Here is an 18,216-nt window from a genome sequence, read left to right as displayed (position 1 = left end):
CACTATCCGACAATACCATTTATGAAGATGGGAATAACCCCTTAAGAAGGGCTCAGGGGTAAATATCTGATATCTCTGGTTAGCAAAGTGATCAACAAGCCCATTCTCGGGGCTTTAGGATGGTGAAAGAGAGTTCATTTCATACAATCTAGAATGTATGTGTTGATTCATTTCATCATTGTGTGGATTGATACCTGTGCCAGGTTTGCCAACAAATGTTCATCTAGTAAATGGCATCATGCATCATTCTGGACACTGACCTGTTTTAAATGATCTTTTCGTACTATTCTGACCCATGCATGTTCCATCCTCAGCCCAAACGGTGACTGTGTAATTCCGTCCACATTCTAGTTCGGGGGTCTCGCACCTAGTGTTAGTTGTGTTGCAAGCCAAGGTATTAACTCCTTCCACTACAGCCGAATATGACCTTGCATTGCGACTAATCTCCCATTGTATGAACCCTGAATTATTATCACATAATGCATAGGCTTCTAGAATCTGGGGAGGACAAGGAACTAGAAAAACCAAAACAATGAAAAAATAAAATATGAAATATTGTTCATCTACAATAAAAAAAAAAAACAGTTTTGGTCCTTTAAGACTTACTTGTCCAAAGGTGGATGGAATTATTCCCGTTGCTGATGCAATCTGCAGATTCACTGACCAAGATGATGTCATACTCCATGTCACATAAGAGGTCATGAAGTTCATAGTGGGTATTTGTGGTTGTGATGGAGGTCTCATTCTGCCCTGCACGAGCTGTCACTGTGTATGCAGTGGCTCCAGGAGCCCCATCCCATGATAAAGATATGGAATAAGTCTCACAGGTCACAGATTTCACAAAATTAGTAGGAACACACGGAGCTAAAATGAAATAATAATAATACATTTTCACTGAATCTCAGCTGAGATATTAATATATTAATACTCAGACCTCTCATCTTTTTACAATACTTTTTACATACTATGTTAACATTTATTCCATCTCTTAATAATAAAATACATTCTCTTTTTAAGATTTAAAGGGATTGTCCAGTGCGGGGGTGGGCAATTCATTTTACAGTTGAGCCACATGAGAGACTGTGACTGTTGTAGAGGGCCGAAACAATGAACCAAATTGAATTCTGTTCAATATAAATATTAACATTTTATTATTTTATCTTAATTTTGTTGCTTAATATTGAGCAAAATTAAAAGTCTGTTGACTCGCTGCTTCAACTAATAGAAGTTACAATACAGCTTATTGTATGTACTCTTACCAGTAGCAGCTAATCAAACCTATATAATTTACTGCTTATTATAAAGTTTATAGCAACCAGTAAATCATATTGCTCCTCTTATTCAGCCCTTGTAGCATGATCAGCAGCTCCCCCACACAAAGATTGATGCCCCAGAGTCCCTAATACAGAATGATGATCTCAGAGATTCCCCACACAGTATGCTGAACCCAACTGCCTCCCCACACACAGTATGATGTCCCCACACACAATATGATGCCCCACACGATATAATTCCCAACAGCCCCTCAACACAGCATGATGGTCAACAGTGGCCCCCCAAACAATATGATCTCCACAGTCCCCACACAGTTATTATGATGACTCCCATATCTCCTTAAAAGTATGATCCCACACACACAGTACGGTGGCCTCTGCACAGTATGATTATCCCCACAGTTCCCCTCCCACCAACACATTATATAAGAGCTGTGTTGCCCACCAACACATTATAATTCCCCACAGCTCCTCAACACAGCACAGTACAGCTACCCAAAAAGTATTATCCCACATACAGAATGATGGTCTAAACACATTATGATTTCCCCCACAGCCCCCTATACACATTATAATCCCCCACAGCCCCCCCACACCGTATGAGCCTCTGCAGCTCCCAAACCCAATAAAACAGAAAGCACAGCCCCTAAACAGTATGATCCCCTACAGTTCCCCACACACAATATTTACACCGTTGACCCTTATTTTTCAAGACTTCTGAAATTTGTGCTGGCATACTGTATACCAGCTTTCTGGGCCAAATCCTGATGACAACCCATTTTTGTCTATTCAGTGATTGGAGATTATCGCAATTTCTGTGTTTTTATTTGCAGAAGTCTTGAAAATTAAGGGTCAACTCTGTGAATATTGAGTCTTTGCATAAATTTGTTGTATTTGTCAATAAAAGTATAAAACCTTATGAAATGCTGATAATTGTACTTACTGTACCTCTTTCTCCATAGACTTAATTGTAAAAGCAACTTCCAGATCACACATAAAATCCAGTGTGATCTGGAGAGTCAGAATAGAAGTCACATGAGTGAGAAGAGGACCAGACAGATGCTGAAAACCGGGCAAGACTGCAATTGGTGAGTATATTAACGCACTTACACTACATTACATACACATGTAGATAGGTTTACAGAATAAAAAATTTCATGGGAGTGTTTTGTTAATTCATCAGCCTGGAATGTAGCTATTTTGTATACTCAGCCAGGTTCTAGTTGTCGGTCTCCTTGGCAACAAGCTGTACACTATGTAAGATAAAAGCTCTCATAACAGGAGAATGACAGCAGAGAAAAATGCAAGTCAGTTACAAACTTGCTTATTCTCATGCTATTGAACTTACTATATGAACTTCATAACATTGGCATAATCCTTTAAATCCATGTATAGCTGGGGACATGGAGCTCTTGTATCAGATAAACGGAGCTCCAAACACAATGAAAGTGTATTAATGAGGTTTTCCACCCGTGATTAAAAAACAAAAATAAAACATGAATGAGGCACTAAAAAGTAAAACAAAAAATCCTCCTCACCTTACTGATTACTTGCGCTCCCGTGGACATCCTGCGCTGATTGTGTTAACATGACTGATATCACTTCCAAAGAAGCAATCTTGGTATGGCGATACATGGGGGTAGCATTCCCCACCTGACTAAGTATGGATGCACACCCTCTTAATCATTCCTGGATTGGAACTCCGTATTGAGAATGTGGTAACTGCAAACATCTTTTTCTGTGTCTGCTATTTTGTGGAGTACAGTTTTATTTACTGCATCATTAATGCATTTTTTCATCCTTGTGTTGCATCCATTCATTTATACTGTGAGTGGAGGTCCATTGCCAAACCTGGGGCTGGGACTGTGACCTTTATGTTTTCTGATGGTTTTTCTTTTTAGATATGTTTTGTATCTAGTAGGTATATATGTCTATAAAGTACCCCCTTTTTATATTGGATGTGCTGCTCTTTATGTGTATGTTTCTTTATCCCTTACATGGTTTATTGGTTTATTGTTCCTTGTCCATACACCTGCTGGCACTCCTGGGATTTACCTGTATTTTATTATGTAGTACCAACTTAGCATGATAAACCTTGTGGACGAGTATGTGCAATGATGGCAACAGATCTTGATTAACATACCCTGAATGAAATAGTTACCTGTAACAATGGAGACAGAAGAACTGTTGTCACTGCGACACTGGTCATTATACGCTGCCGTTGTCACAGTGTAAGTCTTGCCACACTCAATGCCACTAATGTCACATCTCAGATCTGTAGTATTACATGTCAGTGTCTTCCCACTTTGATCTATTAATGTTCCTGTGTAATAATCGGCTCCTGCGGCAGCGCTCCATAACAGTGTTAGAAAGTCCGAGGCGCATGAAGGCTTGGTGTCCAGTTGTTGAGGCACACAGGGACCTAATGATGGAGCAGGTATATTGGGAAAGAACATTAGAGAACACTATAAATAAAATAAAAAACATATATAGTTATTTTTTGTGTGTACTTTTTTGCAATAGAGCTCGATTCATTATTGCATTTGTGCCTATTTTGTATCTAGTTTTGCCTTTTTTAAGGCTGTCTTTTGTTTTGTGCCGAATTCTTCTTGTAAGGCCACGGCCCCATTATCAGTATTTGGTCAGTATTCAGTATTTTCTCTCAGGAGTGGGAGCCAAAACCAAATGAGGAACAATCAGAGAAAAGGTAGAATAGAAACAAGTCACCAATTCTGCATTTATCACCCACTCCTGATTTCGGCTCCCACTCCTGAGATGAAATACTGATCGAATACTGACCAAATACTGACAGTGGGGCCGTGGCCTTAGATGAAGTCTACTTTGTCAATGCATATCAGCTTTTTGTCTGTTCACCATTATGGCAGTTTTTGGAATCCAGATGTTTGAAGTTAATTCATTATTTGTGACTTTTTTAAAAGTTATACAGTTTTTGCGCAGATGTGCTCCAGTCTCCCCCTGGAATGATTTTTTTTTGTATACTCGAAATTTTTGTGCAAGTGTTTTAGTTAGAGTGTTCTTTTTTACCATATATATATATTTTTTAGTGTTTTCTTTTACCATATAAGTAAAATAAAATAAGGCTACGCTCCCACAATGAGCTTTTAGTGAGTTGAGTTTTTGGTGCTGTGTATTTCACTGGGTCATAAACGCAGCCTCTTACAGCTCCAGCAATGTGGATGGGATCTATAGAGATCTCCTGCCCGCTGTGCTTTTTTTTACACTGTGTAAACTGACCTGCGGTGCGTGTTTCTCATCCACAACATGTCAGTTTCTCTTGTGGGTATCCTGAGTTTTATGTGCGGATTTTCCCCACAGACTTACATTACATGCGGAAAATCCACAGGTAAAAAACACACATGCGGTTTTAGTGCGTTTCAGCAGCGGAAACGCATCACAAACGCACGTAATCCGCACCTAAGTATATCAATAAAGTTTAGTCAAAGCCAAATACCAGGAAGTTTCAAAAACAAAGCAGCTTTATTTAAAGCATGACACAAAAAGAGAAAAAACATAATGTCAAAAATGCGATAAAAGCTCATCGCGGGAACGTAGCCTAAGGCCGCGTGCACATATAGAGTATTTGGTCAGTATTTTACCTCAGTATTTGTAAGCCAAAACCAGGAGTGGAACGATCAGAGGAAAAGTATAATAGAATCACGTCAGCACTTCTGTATTTATCACCCACTCCTGGTTTTGGCTTACAAATACTGAGGTAAAAAACTGACCAAATACTGAATGTGTGCACGCGGCCTGACAGTGTATGAAAATGGCAAGTAAGATAAAAAGACATTAGATAGACCATTCACATCACCTACTAAATGTAAATGAAATTACACGTTATTGATCATATAGTTAGAGAGCTAAAATAAACCTGAAAAAAGAAACAATGTGGTAATTATGGCAGGAAACCCCAATAACATCGCAGCTATGTAGATCTATTTGAAGCACTTCTGCCATGTGACTATAATCAGAGTACTTAATGTAGGGCTATGTTCACACTGAGCTGTTTGAAGTCTTTAAAAACCATGAGTTTTCCAAGCAGAAATCACTTCAGGAAAGTCATGTCTTCTGTGGAGATATTGCTGTTGCCTTTCTTTCCCTGGTTTTGAAGAGGTTTTGAACAGTTTTGCCTGCGATGTTCTTTGCAATGTTTTGCTTAGACAGTGCCTACTTTTGTCAGGACTCCTCCAGGAGTTGAAGTCATCTGTACTTTTTTTTTCACTTACAGTTTTTCAAAACCTCTTCAGGAAAAAAAAGCTCAAAAACTCTTCCTATGAACAGCAAAATGGATTTCCATAGAGATTAAATGGAAGTGTTTTCATAGAGGTTTTGAAGCAGTTTTTGAGGATGATTTTGGTAAGGATCTGCTCCAAAAACTCAGTATGTAGATAGCCCAAATTTATGAGTTTTTTTTGCTGGGTTTTTCGGAGTAGAAACTCTCCAAAAACCAAGAATTTTGATTGCAGAGATTATGTGGACATGACATCTTTTAGACGCCGGTGCAGCTGCTGGAGTTATCACTCACAAAACCACTTCTGGAAAAGCAGGCAGCTTTATCCTAAAGCAGCTCCGATCAGCAAATTCACTATCATTTCTGCAGCAACTCGGTCATCGAGAACTTTTTACTATATCTTCCATGTAGAGAGTGAGCGGCTTTTGAGGGTGAGCCTTCCGAAGAATGAACACAGTCCTTATTTTAATTGCTCCGTGGTTTCCGAACCCTGAATAGTTAAAAAAAAGTAACAAAATCTGAACATAGGTACAGCAATGAACTTTTTCCATAGACATCCATAAGTTCATTCTTATGAATTTTTTTTTTCGGGTTTCCAGGTGGTTTCTGCAGTGGAAGCCTCCTGAAAAAATATTGTGTGCATGTAGCTAAGGGTATGTGCATACGGTCAGGAGCCGTTGCGGGTTTGAAGATGCGTGTCATGCAACGTCAAACCCGCAGCATCTAAATGTTACAGCATAACGGATGGGATTTCTAGAAATCCCTTGTCCACTATGCGTCTGCGGCTCACCCACGGAAAATGACATGCAGTGCGTCTTCCCAGACCACAGCATGTCAATTTCTCTTGCGGGTCGGCATGCGGGCTTTCCCCATAGACCTAACCTCTATGAGGAAAGTCCGCAGGTGAAAAAAAAATGGCGTCGCTCATTTGCATAAAACGACCAGAAGCTGCCGGCGGCTATTCCGCTGTGTCGGGGCCGCAGGCGACTCCGGACAGTGTGTGACGCGCCCCCTGGGCTGTGGGGTACTTGGTAGCCGGGCCAGTCGATGCTGGGGGATGTCACGGTGGCAGTGACCCGGTCCGTGACCCAGGGCGGTCAATTAAAGATTAAAGAAAAGGGGAATAAAGTTTTTAGAGATAATGTTCGTGACGCCACCTGTGGTATGCGGCTACATGGGAGCCGCCGCTGCGGTGCAGATCCTCTGGAGCTGATGGTGACGCAGCAGAGTTGGTTCAGCTCTCCACAGGCAGAGCTTAACTCCAGGGCAGTAGATGATGATTTTATGAGGTAGATGTTGTTGGTGCGGTGTAAGGCAGGTTATGGCACTGATAATGAGTCAAGGACACAGTGGGGTGCAGTCTTCAGGCTTTACTCACAGTTCAAAGCAGTTCCAAGTCACCGCTGCAGAGGGGAATGACCGCCCACGTCGTTCTGTGTCCTCCAGGGTAGGGGTCCAGCAATCTCTCAAGTACCTCAGAAGCACTTAAACGGGACCTATGTACCTTTCCCGGTCATCTTACTGCGCTGGCTCTCACCCTCCTGCCCTGCCCCTCACAATCAGTGTCCCAAGCCAGTGGCCTCGTGTGTTGTCGGGCGACTTGCAATCCCCTGGACCCTATGTGGCCACCTTTTCAGCGATATAATTGTGGGTTTTGGCTGCGACTCCTTGAAAATGCTGCAACCTCCGGTTGGCTAGCTGAGCCTGGTTGTTCTCCACTAGTTTTGGGGCTGGTCCCCTTCTGCGGCCTGATCCCTCCACGTCCATGTGAACTCGGGCACACTGGTGGCTTCCTGCACTCACCATGCCCCTGGGATCCCCTCTGTCTCTGGAGCCTTCCCTCTGCTCCCGTCCTCTCTCACTCGCTCCTCCTGGGCCTCTCTGACTGGACCCGACTCCTCTCTCTCAACTCAACTCCTGCTCCAAGCACTGGAGACAGGAGCCTGGACCCTCCTACACTGCTCTCCTGAGCAGGACTCGACCCTTCTAGATGGTTCCCCTTCTTCTTATACTCTTTCTGCCTGTGCTCCCCTGATCTACTTCCTCCACGCACCTCCTCTAACTAGCAATCTCGCCCTTCCCTACCGAAGTGGAGTGTATTGGATGTGGGTGTGTGGGTCCCGGGTAGTACCCCCTCCTTACCTGAGAGTGGGGTACCACACCTCTGGGTGAGATGCAGTACCTCTGTGGCAACTGGACCCGCAGGGGCGCCACATGTGCACATACCCTAATAATGGAAACTTTCTGCTACAAAAAGAAAAACCTCAGTGTGGACACACCCTAAGCTAATGTGTACATATCATCATTTAAACGTCGGTGTACCTGCTGAGTTTTTCAAAGGCAAGACACTTCTGGAAAACGCAGGCGGTGTTTCTCCTGAAGCATCTTCACTGGCTTTTTTCATCATTTCCTAGTGGTCCTGACTCACCCAGGGGGGATATATGGGGGAGACTCGGTACCCGGGCCTTTACCTCCTTGGGATGTCACGGCAGTCGGCTCCCGGGCCTGTCCTCTGTGTCACTCTTTAAAAGTGGTTTTAGTGTTTTTGTTAACAGTTTGTCTCGTGACGCCACCTGTGGTTTCTGGTAATAGTTACCAGCGCTGCTGCAGACCTCCGGGGGTGATGGGATGGCAGCTGGGATGTTTCTGCTCCCCACAGGCGGAGCGGGCCCCCGGGGCAGGGTTGATGGATGGGATGCAGGTGAGAGATGGCCCGGTCGGGTCAGGAGGAATGACGGACACGCACACAGGGGATTCGCTTCAGTACCTTTACTGGCAGGTATGGTCCAGGGTACTTGCTAGGAAGGGTGCACTTCTGGACTTCTCCCCAGTGAGCGGGTATAAGGCCTACTGATCCGTGTCTTCCTCTCTCTAAGCTTCTGGCCAGCCTGGAACTTAGCCTAGCTTCTGCGTTGTGTTGCTCTCTCACCTGACAGCTTGGTAGTAGGACTTTTCTTTGGCAATCACTATCCCTGGACGACGGGGCCTTCGTTTTTCCTAGTCCTGTATTTGATGGTAGCTTCAGGATGACCAGGGGTCTGGAAGCCTCCTGGTATACCGGTATTCCCTACTGGGTATAGAGGACCCTGTAGGCGCAGACCCGGTGTCCGGATTGTGTCTTGGGGTGAGCCTGTGATGCTCCTCTGCCCCCTTAACTCCTCTCTCCTCTCTCCTTGCCTCGGCCACACTCGGGGCCCTCAGAACACAGCAGCTCACGTGCTGCTTCTTCACTGGTCTAAGTGCCAGCACACTGTCTTCAGACTACTCTCTGACTGAACTCACTGACTACCTAACTCCACCCTCCATATATATATCCCTAACAGGGCTCCCTCTGATGGTATGAGGTGGAAGGGTGGAGGTGTTTGTAATGTAATGAGGGCCTCTTGTGGAGAAGTCCGTCCATGCACCCTTTTGGGTCCTGTGGTACCTGTAGTAGCAGGGTGCCAATTCAGTACTCCTGGACTGAAGCATTTTAGACAGGTAACAACAGTAACAATAATAATTACAACAACAATGACAATGTTACAGTAAGTCCCGTCACCAGGTGTCCATTTCACTGATGAAGGTGTAACAACAGGAGCATGAGGGACCTGTCTGAAAACCCTCAACGTAGGCCTTGGGCGTGGCTACAGGTCATAAGTGATCCAGGAGTTGGACCACGTCTTCGGCCACGCCAAACGGGTTTTTGTTCTGTGGTCTTTTTAATATGAAATAAATAAGGGGGGCACTTTGGTAAGTGCAACTATTTACATGGGAAAGTTTTTGGCTGCTCACAGTCCTCACGGGTAACTAAAGGCACATATTATTTTCAGTTCACACAATAAATAACAGTAGGTAATACCCAACTGGGTAACTATTTACAATGTAGGCACTTTGTACTTATTCCCTATATCTGGCAGAGATTTGGCCTTGTGTGCTGCGTGTGGACATTCGTAGCACTGGGGTGATACTGGTGTCTGTGCATGCACTCTCTGTTAACCTGTCAGATCTACGTGCTGGTAGATTATAAAACTGCCTCAATCTCTCTATGGGACTCGCAAGTACACTGTTTACTGGGCCTTCAGGCTCTGCCTCAACGGGTGATCCTCCTCTTACTGGGGACTCTTCCTGTTCCTGAGCAAGTTCTTCTTGTGGTGGAGGCTCGTCTGGTGGTTGACAGAAGTGTATTACTGGTATAATAACTGCTCCATCAAGTTGAGGCCAGTCCGCAGGGAAGTCTCCTAGAACTGTATGAAGTACATCTTCCTTGGGTTTCTCCGGTATTACAAGAGGTGCTTCTTCCTCTTGTGTCTTCAGTAGACCTGGGCACAACTTCAAGTGGTCTCTCGAGACTGTTGCGGTCGTCTTACCTCCATCTTTGCTGATCAGGCAGGTTTTGGTGTTGTCGAATTTGGAATTTAACACTGTGTAGGGCTCTCTTTCCCACTGGTCATCGAGCTTGTGACCTCTTCTTTTCCGCTTTAGCACTATTTCTCCTGGTGCCAAGGGTTCTGCTGGTGCATGTTTGTTATATTGGTCTTCTTGTCTTTCCCTCACCTTGTTTAGACTGTCTTCGACACAGGCCTGTACTTTCCTGTACTGCTCTTGCCGACTTGTATCCCAATCTTCAGTTGACTTATCTGTAGCACGTTCTACCACTCCGAGCTCCAGGTCCATGGGCAATTTTCCAGGTCTTGTTCTCATGAGGTACGCTGGGGTACAGTTAGTAGAACTCACGGGTATGTGGTTATACAGGTCCACTAGGTCAGGTAGTTTGTCTGGCCACTGGTTCCTCTCTTCCAAAGGTAGGGTTTTTAACAGGTCTATAACGATGTTATTCATTTTCTCGCACATACCGTTGGTTTGCGGGTGATGTGGCGTAGTCCGGATCTTCTTGCATCTATACAGGTGACAGAATTCCTTGAATAGCTCAGCTTCAAAAGCAGGGCCTTGATCTGTTAGCACCTTGTCCGGAAATCCATGGGGTCTGCAGAAGTAGGCTTGGAACGTTCTTGCTGCAGTTTCTGCTGTCAGATCCTTGACAGGGGCTACCACCAGGAACTGGGAATAGTGATCCACCATGGTCAGGGCATAGGAATAGCCTTATCTGCTGGGCGACAGTTTGACGTGATCCAGAGCGACAATCTCCAGGGGTTGAGTTGTTTTGATGGACTGCAAGGGTGCTTTCTGGCTGCCGCAGTCTTTCCTTCTGAGGCTACAGGGCCCATAATTCCGGCACCACCTTTCTATGGAACTCCGCATTCCAACCCAATAGAATCGGTCCTTCAGCAGGGTTTCCAGCTTCTTCCAACTAAAATGACCTGCTTGGTCATGGTAGGCCTCTAGCACCATCTGGATATCCGTCCTGGGTGCAACAATCTGCCACACCACTTCATGGGTTCTGGGGTTGACATACCTTCTGCACAGCTTTTCTCTGTAGATGAACAGTCGGCTTCTCTCATTCCACAGGTGTTTGACTTGTGGAGGAGCATCCTTCTCCAGGTGAGAACCTTCTTGGGTTATCAGTTCTTTGATGAGGCTGACAACCGGGTCACTGTCCTGGGTCTCCTTCCAACTGTGATGAGGTAAAGGGTTTAGCGTCTTACCATGAAGTCTTCTGGAGGCGTGTTGCTCGTGGACCACTCAGCTTCTGTGGAAAGCAGGTAATTCAATTTCTTCTAGGTCATCCACTTCATCCTCGGTGTCCGACTGGTGGGGCATTCTTGATAGGGCATCAGCATTGGTGTTCTTGTGACCTGCCCGGTACTTGATTGTGAACTGATAATTCGACAGTCTGGCCACCCAACGCTGTTCCATGGCTCCCAACCTGGCTGTCTCCAGGTGTGTCAAGGGATTATTGTCGGTAAAGGCTGTGAATTTGGTTGAGGCTAGGTAATGCTTGAATCTTTAAGTGATAGCCCAGACCAAGGCCAGGAACTCCAGCTTGAAGGAACTGTAATTCTCCGGATTCCTCTCAGTAGGGCGAAGCTTCCTACTGGCATAGGCGATTACATTTTCTCTGCCGTTTTGCTTCTGGGACAACAGAGCTCCCAGTCCCTCGTTGCTGGCGTCGGTGTACAACAGGAAAGGTTGGCTGTAGTCGGGGTAAGCCAGGATTTCCTCACCGGTTAGGACTTCCTTCATTGATGCAAAGGACTCAGTCTGCTCTTTGCCCCACTGTAATGGGGGACTTTTACCTCTTTTGGACTGTCCTACCAGGAGATTTTGTAGAGGTGCTACCTTTTTGGTGTAGTCCTTAATGAACCTCCTGTAGTACCCGACCAGTCCCAGAAATTGACGTACCTCTTTGATGTTCCTTGGTTCAGGCCACTTCTGGATTGCAGTGACCTTCTCCGGGTCTGGTGCTACTTCCTCTGAGCTGACCACCTGTCCCAGGTACTGAACCTTCTGTTTGAGCAGGTGGCACTTGGAAGGTTTTAGTTTCATCCAATACTGGGACAATGCCTCAAATACCTCCGCCAGGTGCTTTAGATGGTCTTCATACGTCCTCGAGTACACTATAAAGTCATCCAGGTATAGCAGCACTGTCTCAAAGTTCCGGTGTCCCAAGCAACACTCCATCAACCTCTGGAACGTTCTGGGTGTGTTGCAGAGTCTAAATGGCATGCTGTTGAACTCGCATAATCCGATCGGGGTGGTGAAGGCTGTCTTCTCCCGGTCTTCCTCAGCAAAAGAGACTTGCCAGTACCCACTAGTGAGATCCAATGTAGAGAAATAATTGGCAGATTTTAGTGCAGCCAGGGATTCCTCTATACGGGGCAAAGGGTATGCATCTATATGTGTTATTCGATTAATTTGTCTATAATCTACACACATCCTCATGCTACCATCATTCTTTCTGACCAGGACCAGGGGAGCTGCCCTGGGGCTACAGCTATCCCTTACTACCCCTGCCTTTTTCATGTCATGCAACATTTCTTTGGCTTTTTGGTAATGTGCTGGTGGTATGGGTCTGTAACGCTCCTTAATGGGTGGATGGTTACCGGTGGGTATGTGGTGTTGTACCCCTTTAACCCTTCCAAAATCAAGTGGGTGTTTACTAAACACCTGTTCATATTCCCGAACCACTCTGTAGACACCATGTTTCTGATGGACAGGAGTGGCGTCAGTCCCAACATGGAGCTGTTGACACCATTCCTCCAGCTGAGCTTCGGAGTCATTGTCCTCCACTGTATCTGGTGGGGTCAAGGATTCCACTGTGTGTATGGCATCATCATTCACAGTATACAGTCTGGCAACAGTGGCGTATCGTGGCAATTTAACTTCCTCCTCCCCACAATTTAGGAGATGTACGGGTACCCTCCCATTGCGTACATCAACTTCCCCTCTAGCAGTTAGGAGTGTAGGTCTGTGCTCTGAGTTAACGGGCTCTACTATCACCTGGTAGTTCTGTACCTTGAGACCTATTGCTGCCCTACACCAAATCAGCATTTCACTCATTGGAGGAATCACAATGGGTATCGGGTCTGTCACCCGTACATTACCAATCTCACCACCTGTTAGTTTTACCTGTTGCTGGTACAGGAGGGCGCAAATTTCCTTCTGGAGCACCTTCCTCTGCCCTGGTTTGGCAGTGTCAGCAATCTGTTGGAGTAAAAACAACACATCTCCCAAACAGTTACCAACAATAGTTGCACCAAGTATCATATATGGATTGGTATCACCAGGGTTAGACTCTATTACAATCAGTCCTTGGACCTTTAGTTCCACTCTCCCCACTTTCACTGTCACGTCCTTAACCCCTACTAGGTTAAGAGGGAGGCCATTGGAGGCATACACAGAGAGATTTATGGCTGGCGGGTGGAGTTCATCCATGGACCAGTACCTTTTGTAGAGGACATCAGGTATGATGGTTATGTGACGCTCACAGCCCTCACCCTGGGAAGTGGGGTTTTATTTGGAGCCGGGTCAGTGTAGGTGTCTCGGGGGTTGCAGTCGCAGCCCGGATCCGGTCCGTGCCCAGGGCGGTCACAATAAAAGATGTTTAATGGGCTTTCAGGGTTGAGTGGTAATTTTCCAACTACGCCACCTACGGTTCCCGGTGATGGACACCAGCGCTGTTTCAGTCCACTGAGGCCGATGTTGCAGACAGCTAAGATGGGACGGCTCCCCGCAGGCGGAGCGGGCCTCAGGGCAGTGTGAGGAAGGATGGTGGGTGCTGTGCTGCGCAGGAAATAACAGGCTGAAGCGGGGTGTGAAGTCATCCAGGGTATTTTACTTACTTGATGAAGTTTCAGCCGCAAAGCTTCCCTCTGCTCCTCACGGCGTGCTGCGGCCACCAGGAAGGGCGTCCAGCCTTTCCAGATAGATCAGGAGCACCTGTCGAGACCCCTCTGGTGTGTGTGTTCCTCTCCTAGGTGAGTTCTCCCACTAAGTCTTCATTTGACTGTTTGTGTGGTTAGAACTAGGTGCAAGGCCGGGTCCCACTGGATGAACGCAGGTAGAGAGGTACACGTGGCGTATACCGCTCCGTCCGTATCCCTCCTGGGATCCACTAAGCCTCCGGGCTTTTCTGACTGAGACGTGAAGTAACAAAGTCAGATATCGGGGGCCGGTCACCCCTCTTGAAGTAGGAATCCCTCTGACTAGGCCAGAGTAAGAAATACAGGTGGCGTGTGCCGCTCCGTCTGTATCCCCCTGGGATCCTTTTGCCCGTGGAGCTTGTCTCCTCTGCTCCCCTCCAGGCCTTCTTAGGTAGGGACCTTGACCGGGTAGAGGCAGTGGTTAACTCTGACCCGCTCCACGTCTCAAGGCCAGAGAACGAGGACCGTGTATCTTCAATAGGCTGCAGGTTCTTAGCCGAAAGCCACATTCAGCGATGAAGATCACAATCAAAAGATCTTGAACTTAAGATGGCTGAAGATTAAATATGAATGGGTAAGTGTAACCTAAAAATGTGTTCTCCACCCTCACCCATTACATGGTTCCCCCTATCTTTTGGTCCCCCCCCTTCTCCTATATCCCGGGCCGGGGCAGCACCCTGGTGCATTTAGGCCCCCTTCAGGACAGGAGTGGTGTAGTGTTGAATGGTGAAGTGGTGTCCTGAGAGATGCTCCATCCATACCTGGAAGAGGAGATACCATACCTCTACTGAGGTGCAGTACCCCTGTGGCGACTGAACCCTCAGGGGCGCCACAATTACCTGTGAGCCGGTGTCCAGTAGTGCAGGTGTTGCTATGCCGTCCAGCACGATGGACAGGAAAGGCCTTCCTCCTACAAACCGTTCGTACCAGCTTGATGGGCCTGGTTGATCTACTCCTGGGTGTCGGCCCTTGGCCCCAGGGTTTGCCCGTTTAAAGGACAGATCCGCGCGGTGTGGCCTGCCTTGTGGCAACGGTAGCAGATGAGTTCTCCTGGAGGGCGACGTTGGTCGTTGGTCCTCCCATGGGGTTGCGTTGTCCTCCTTCTTCTCCTCATCCAGGGGACATCCTCAGGACTGTTGGCGAGTAGGATCCTTCCCTCCGGCTCGGGCTCCGTCTGTAGCTGCAGGGCGCTCAGGACAGTGGTCAGGGTTTTACTTAGCTGACGCACTTCAGAGCGCAGGCTGTCCAGCTCGCTAGGGGGCGCTGTTCGCACTTTCGTCTCAGCCGCTAATGAAGGGGTAGTGAGTGCTGTGGCCATTGGGGTGGCCCCACCTTGGTAACGCTGGATAGCAGTACTTGATGTTTCCAGGGGCTGAAGGCCTTTAATAGCCATGTCCTTCAGGGTGTCAAGGGTGGCATTTGGATGATCTAAGGCCCACCACCGTACAGTTCTGCTTTCCTCCTGGGACCTTAACCCCCGGATGAATTGTTCTGTCAGCATTTTGTTCTAATCATGTATGCTGTCTGGACTAACCTGTTTCAGGGCCCGCAGTGCCTCTTGTAGTCGCCAGGCATAGTCCCGGATACTGTCCTCAGGTTTCTGGGTACAGTGATAGAACCTCATCCGAAGATCTGTCTCAGTGCGGTTTTCAAAGACAGTTTGCAATCTCTTAAATATAATGGATACTGATTTCTGGTCTGCGGCTGGCCAGGTCTCAACTTCCCGCTCTGCGGCACCAGTCAATTGTCCCAGCACAACAGCGGCTCTCTGTTTACCAGTCATTGAGTACATGTCCAGTACACCGCACATTTTCCTTTTGAATCCAGACAGGGTGTCTGGTTTGCCGTCATACTGGGGAAGCCATTTCGCTCCGGGGATATACGGCAGGGCCATGGGTATCAATGGGGTCACGACCCCTGCTGGTGGGGCGGCCGCTCCGGCCTGAGCAGCGCCAGGCGCGAGTTGAGCATCGAGAGCGTTATCCGGTGCTCCGGCGTCTTGCTGGTAGTCAGCCATGGTTGCGCCCCCCTAGTAAACCGTAGCCTACCTTCTTTTCCTTTTTCGGGTAGGCCGCAGCTCCGCAGACGACGGTCTCCTTTCAGGACCTGACGCTTCCTGGTGCTGCGTCAGAGCGCGAGGCGGGGCTTGAGCTTCGCGCGCTTCCAACAGTCACGCCTCTCTGATTCCCGCAGTTACGCCCCTCTTCTTCCCGCACGGCGACGCGGTAATGGCGGCGATGTTCACCACAGTACAAACACAGTTCAATTACGGCACACAGTACCCGGTGGCAACGGGCACGAAATTCTGTTCGTGACGCCAAGAAGAGTGTGACTCGCCCAGGGGGGACATATGGGGGAGACTCGGTACCCGGGCCTTTACCTCCTTGGGATGTCACGGCAGTCGGCTCCCGGGCCCGTCCTCTGGGTCACTCTTTAAAAGTGGTTTTAGTGTTTTTGTTAACAGTTTGTCTCGTGACGCCACCTGTGGTTTCTGGTAATAGTTACCAGCGCTGCTGCTGACCTCCGGGGGTGATGGGATGGCAGCTGGGATGTTTCTGCTCCCCACAGGCGGAGCGGGCCCCCGGGGCAGGGTTGATGGAAGGGATGCAGGTGAGAGATGGCCCAGTCGGGTCAGGGGGAATGACGGACACGCACACAGGGGATTCGCTTCAGTACCTTTACTGGTGTAATGGCAGGTATGGTCCAGGGTACTTGCTAGGAAGGGTGCACTTCTGGACTTCTCCCCAGTGAGCGGGTATAAGGCCTCCTTATCCGAGTCTTCCTCTCTCTAAGCTTCTGGCCAGCCAGGAACTTAGCCTAGCTTCTGTGTTGTGCTGCTCTCTCACCTGACAGCTTGGTAGTAGGACTTTTCTTTGGCAACCACTATCCCTGGACGCTGGGGCCTTCGTGGTTCCTAGTCCTGTATTTGATGGTAGCTGCAGGATGACCAGGGGTCTGGAAGGCTCCTGGTATGCCGGTATTCCCTACTGGGTATGAGGACCCTGTAGGCGCGGACCCGGTGTCCGGATTGTGTCTTGGGGTGAGCCTGTGATGCTCCTCTGCCCCCTTAACTCCTCTCTCCTTGCCTCGGCCACACTCGGGGCCCTCAGAACACAGCAGCTCACGTGCTGCTTCTTCACTGGTCTAAGTGCCAGCACACTGTCTTCAGACTACTCTCTGACTGAACTCACTGACTACCTAACTCCACCCTCCATATATATATCCCTAACAGGGCTCCCTCTGATGGTATGAGGTGGAAGGGTGGAGGTGTTTGTAATGTAATGAGGGCCTCTTGTGGAGAAGTCCGTCCATGCACCCTTTTGAGTCCTGTGGTACCTGTAGTAGCAGGGTGCACAGTCCCACCTCTGGCATCTTTTTTAAGTAATTTAAACTTTAAATAGCGAGCATCTTCCTAGTGGAAGCCTCCAGAAGAATGAACTGGTCACTTCTTTTAGCCACTTCATTGTTTTCAAAGCCTGAAGCAGTTAAAATAAGTGTTGAAAGAAAGAACATATTCATTGCAAGTCATTCATTCTTTTTGGCTTTTCTTTAGCGCTTTTTCAGGGGGAGTTCCAGGCAGAAAATGACGTCATGTGCACATACGCTAAGGATGTACAATTAAGGATACAGAAATAATAACAAAAAGTGCTGACTATGGAAGTGCGCAGGTTAAAATAAATAACAGATCCAAAACCAGGTGAACAACTGGACAAATTCCCAGTGGATCTATAGCGGTAGCTGTGGTGTGAATACAGCCAATGTCACAGAATTGAGAATGCTGAAACAGAATTAAATATGCAAATTGTGTCTTCAGAGAGGAAGAGGACTTGAACTCTATAGTGCCACCTATAGGAAGTAGCAATCCTACAAGTCACAATCAACCCTTTAATGAGTCGTGCAATATGACTTAGGATAAAAGCTTTTATCGGGTCCTCTTCCTCTCTGAAGAGACAATTTGCATATTTAATTTCCCAGAGGAGCATGCAAGGAGTTTAAGTCTCCTCACACTGGCATGTCAGACCTGGCATGTCACGCTCCATAAGGAGAAAACGTACGCCTTAGAAACAGAATTATCATTTCTACCTTCTCTTGAGGATGTCTGACCCAGAGCCAGGCACCAACCCATCCTACAAGATGTGATGTGTATTCATTACCCTTTAGAATAAGAGCCCCTTGATAACCACTGTGATAAGGCATACTAATCATCATTAAGAGTTTCTGCAGATTCACTATGACAACACTCCAGTTCCTTTTTGATGTCCTATATGTAGCAGGTGCTACCACTTTGTCCTAAGGCGAGTTGTGTATATTTCCAATGTTTTTTCATGAGCATAGGCATAGGGCCTCTTTCCTTAGGTAAATTACTGCAGTAAATGTAATGAAGCCA

At 47.2% G+C, this 18,216-nt stretch overlaps 1 protein-coding gene across 1 annotated transcript in view; it reads right to left on the bottom strand.

Moving 5' to 3' along the window:
• LOC141156637 (receptor-type tyrosine-protein phosphatase beta-like) overlaps positions 1-18,216 on the bottom strand; it is a 190,934-nt gene that overhangs the window by 31,737 nt on the left and 140,981 nt on the right. The window contains exons 10-12 of the mRNA XM_073642826.1: positions 3,436-3,696; positions 607-864; positions 261-515 (exon numbers count right to left, since the gene is read on the bottom strand). Coding sequence (XP_073498927.1) covers positions 261-515; positions 607-864; positions 3,436-3,696 — 774 coding nt within the window. The remainder of the gene's footprint in view (positions 1-260; positions 516-606; positions 865-3,435; positions 3,697-18,216) is intronic.

This window comes from Phyllobates terribilis, unplaced genomic scaffold (genome assembly GCF_046119375.1).
Source record: "Phyllobates terribilis strain yellow unplaced genomic scaffold, ASM4611937v1 Scaffold_8__6_contigs__length_399053987, whole genome shotgun sequence".
Lineage (NCBI taxonomy): Eukaryota > Metazoa > Chordata > Amphibia > Anura > Dendrobatidae > Phyllobates > Phyllobates terribilis.
Note: the sequence above shows the minus strand (reverse complement) of the source record. Positions and strands in the feature narration are given on the sequence as shown.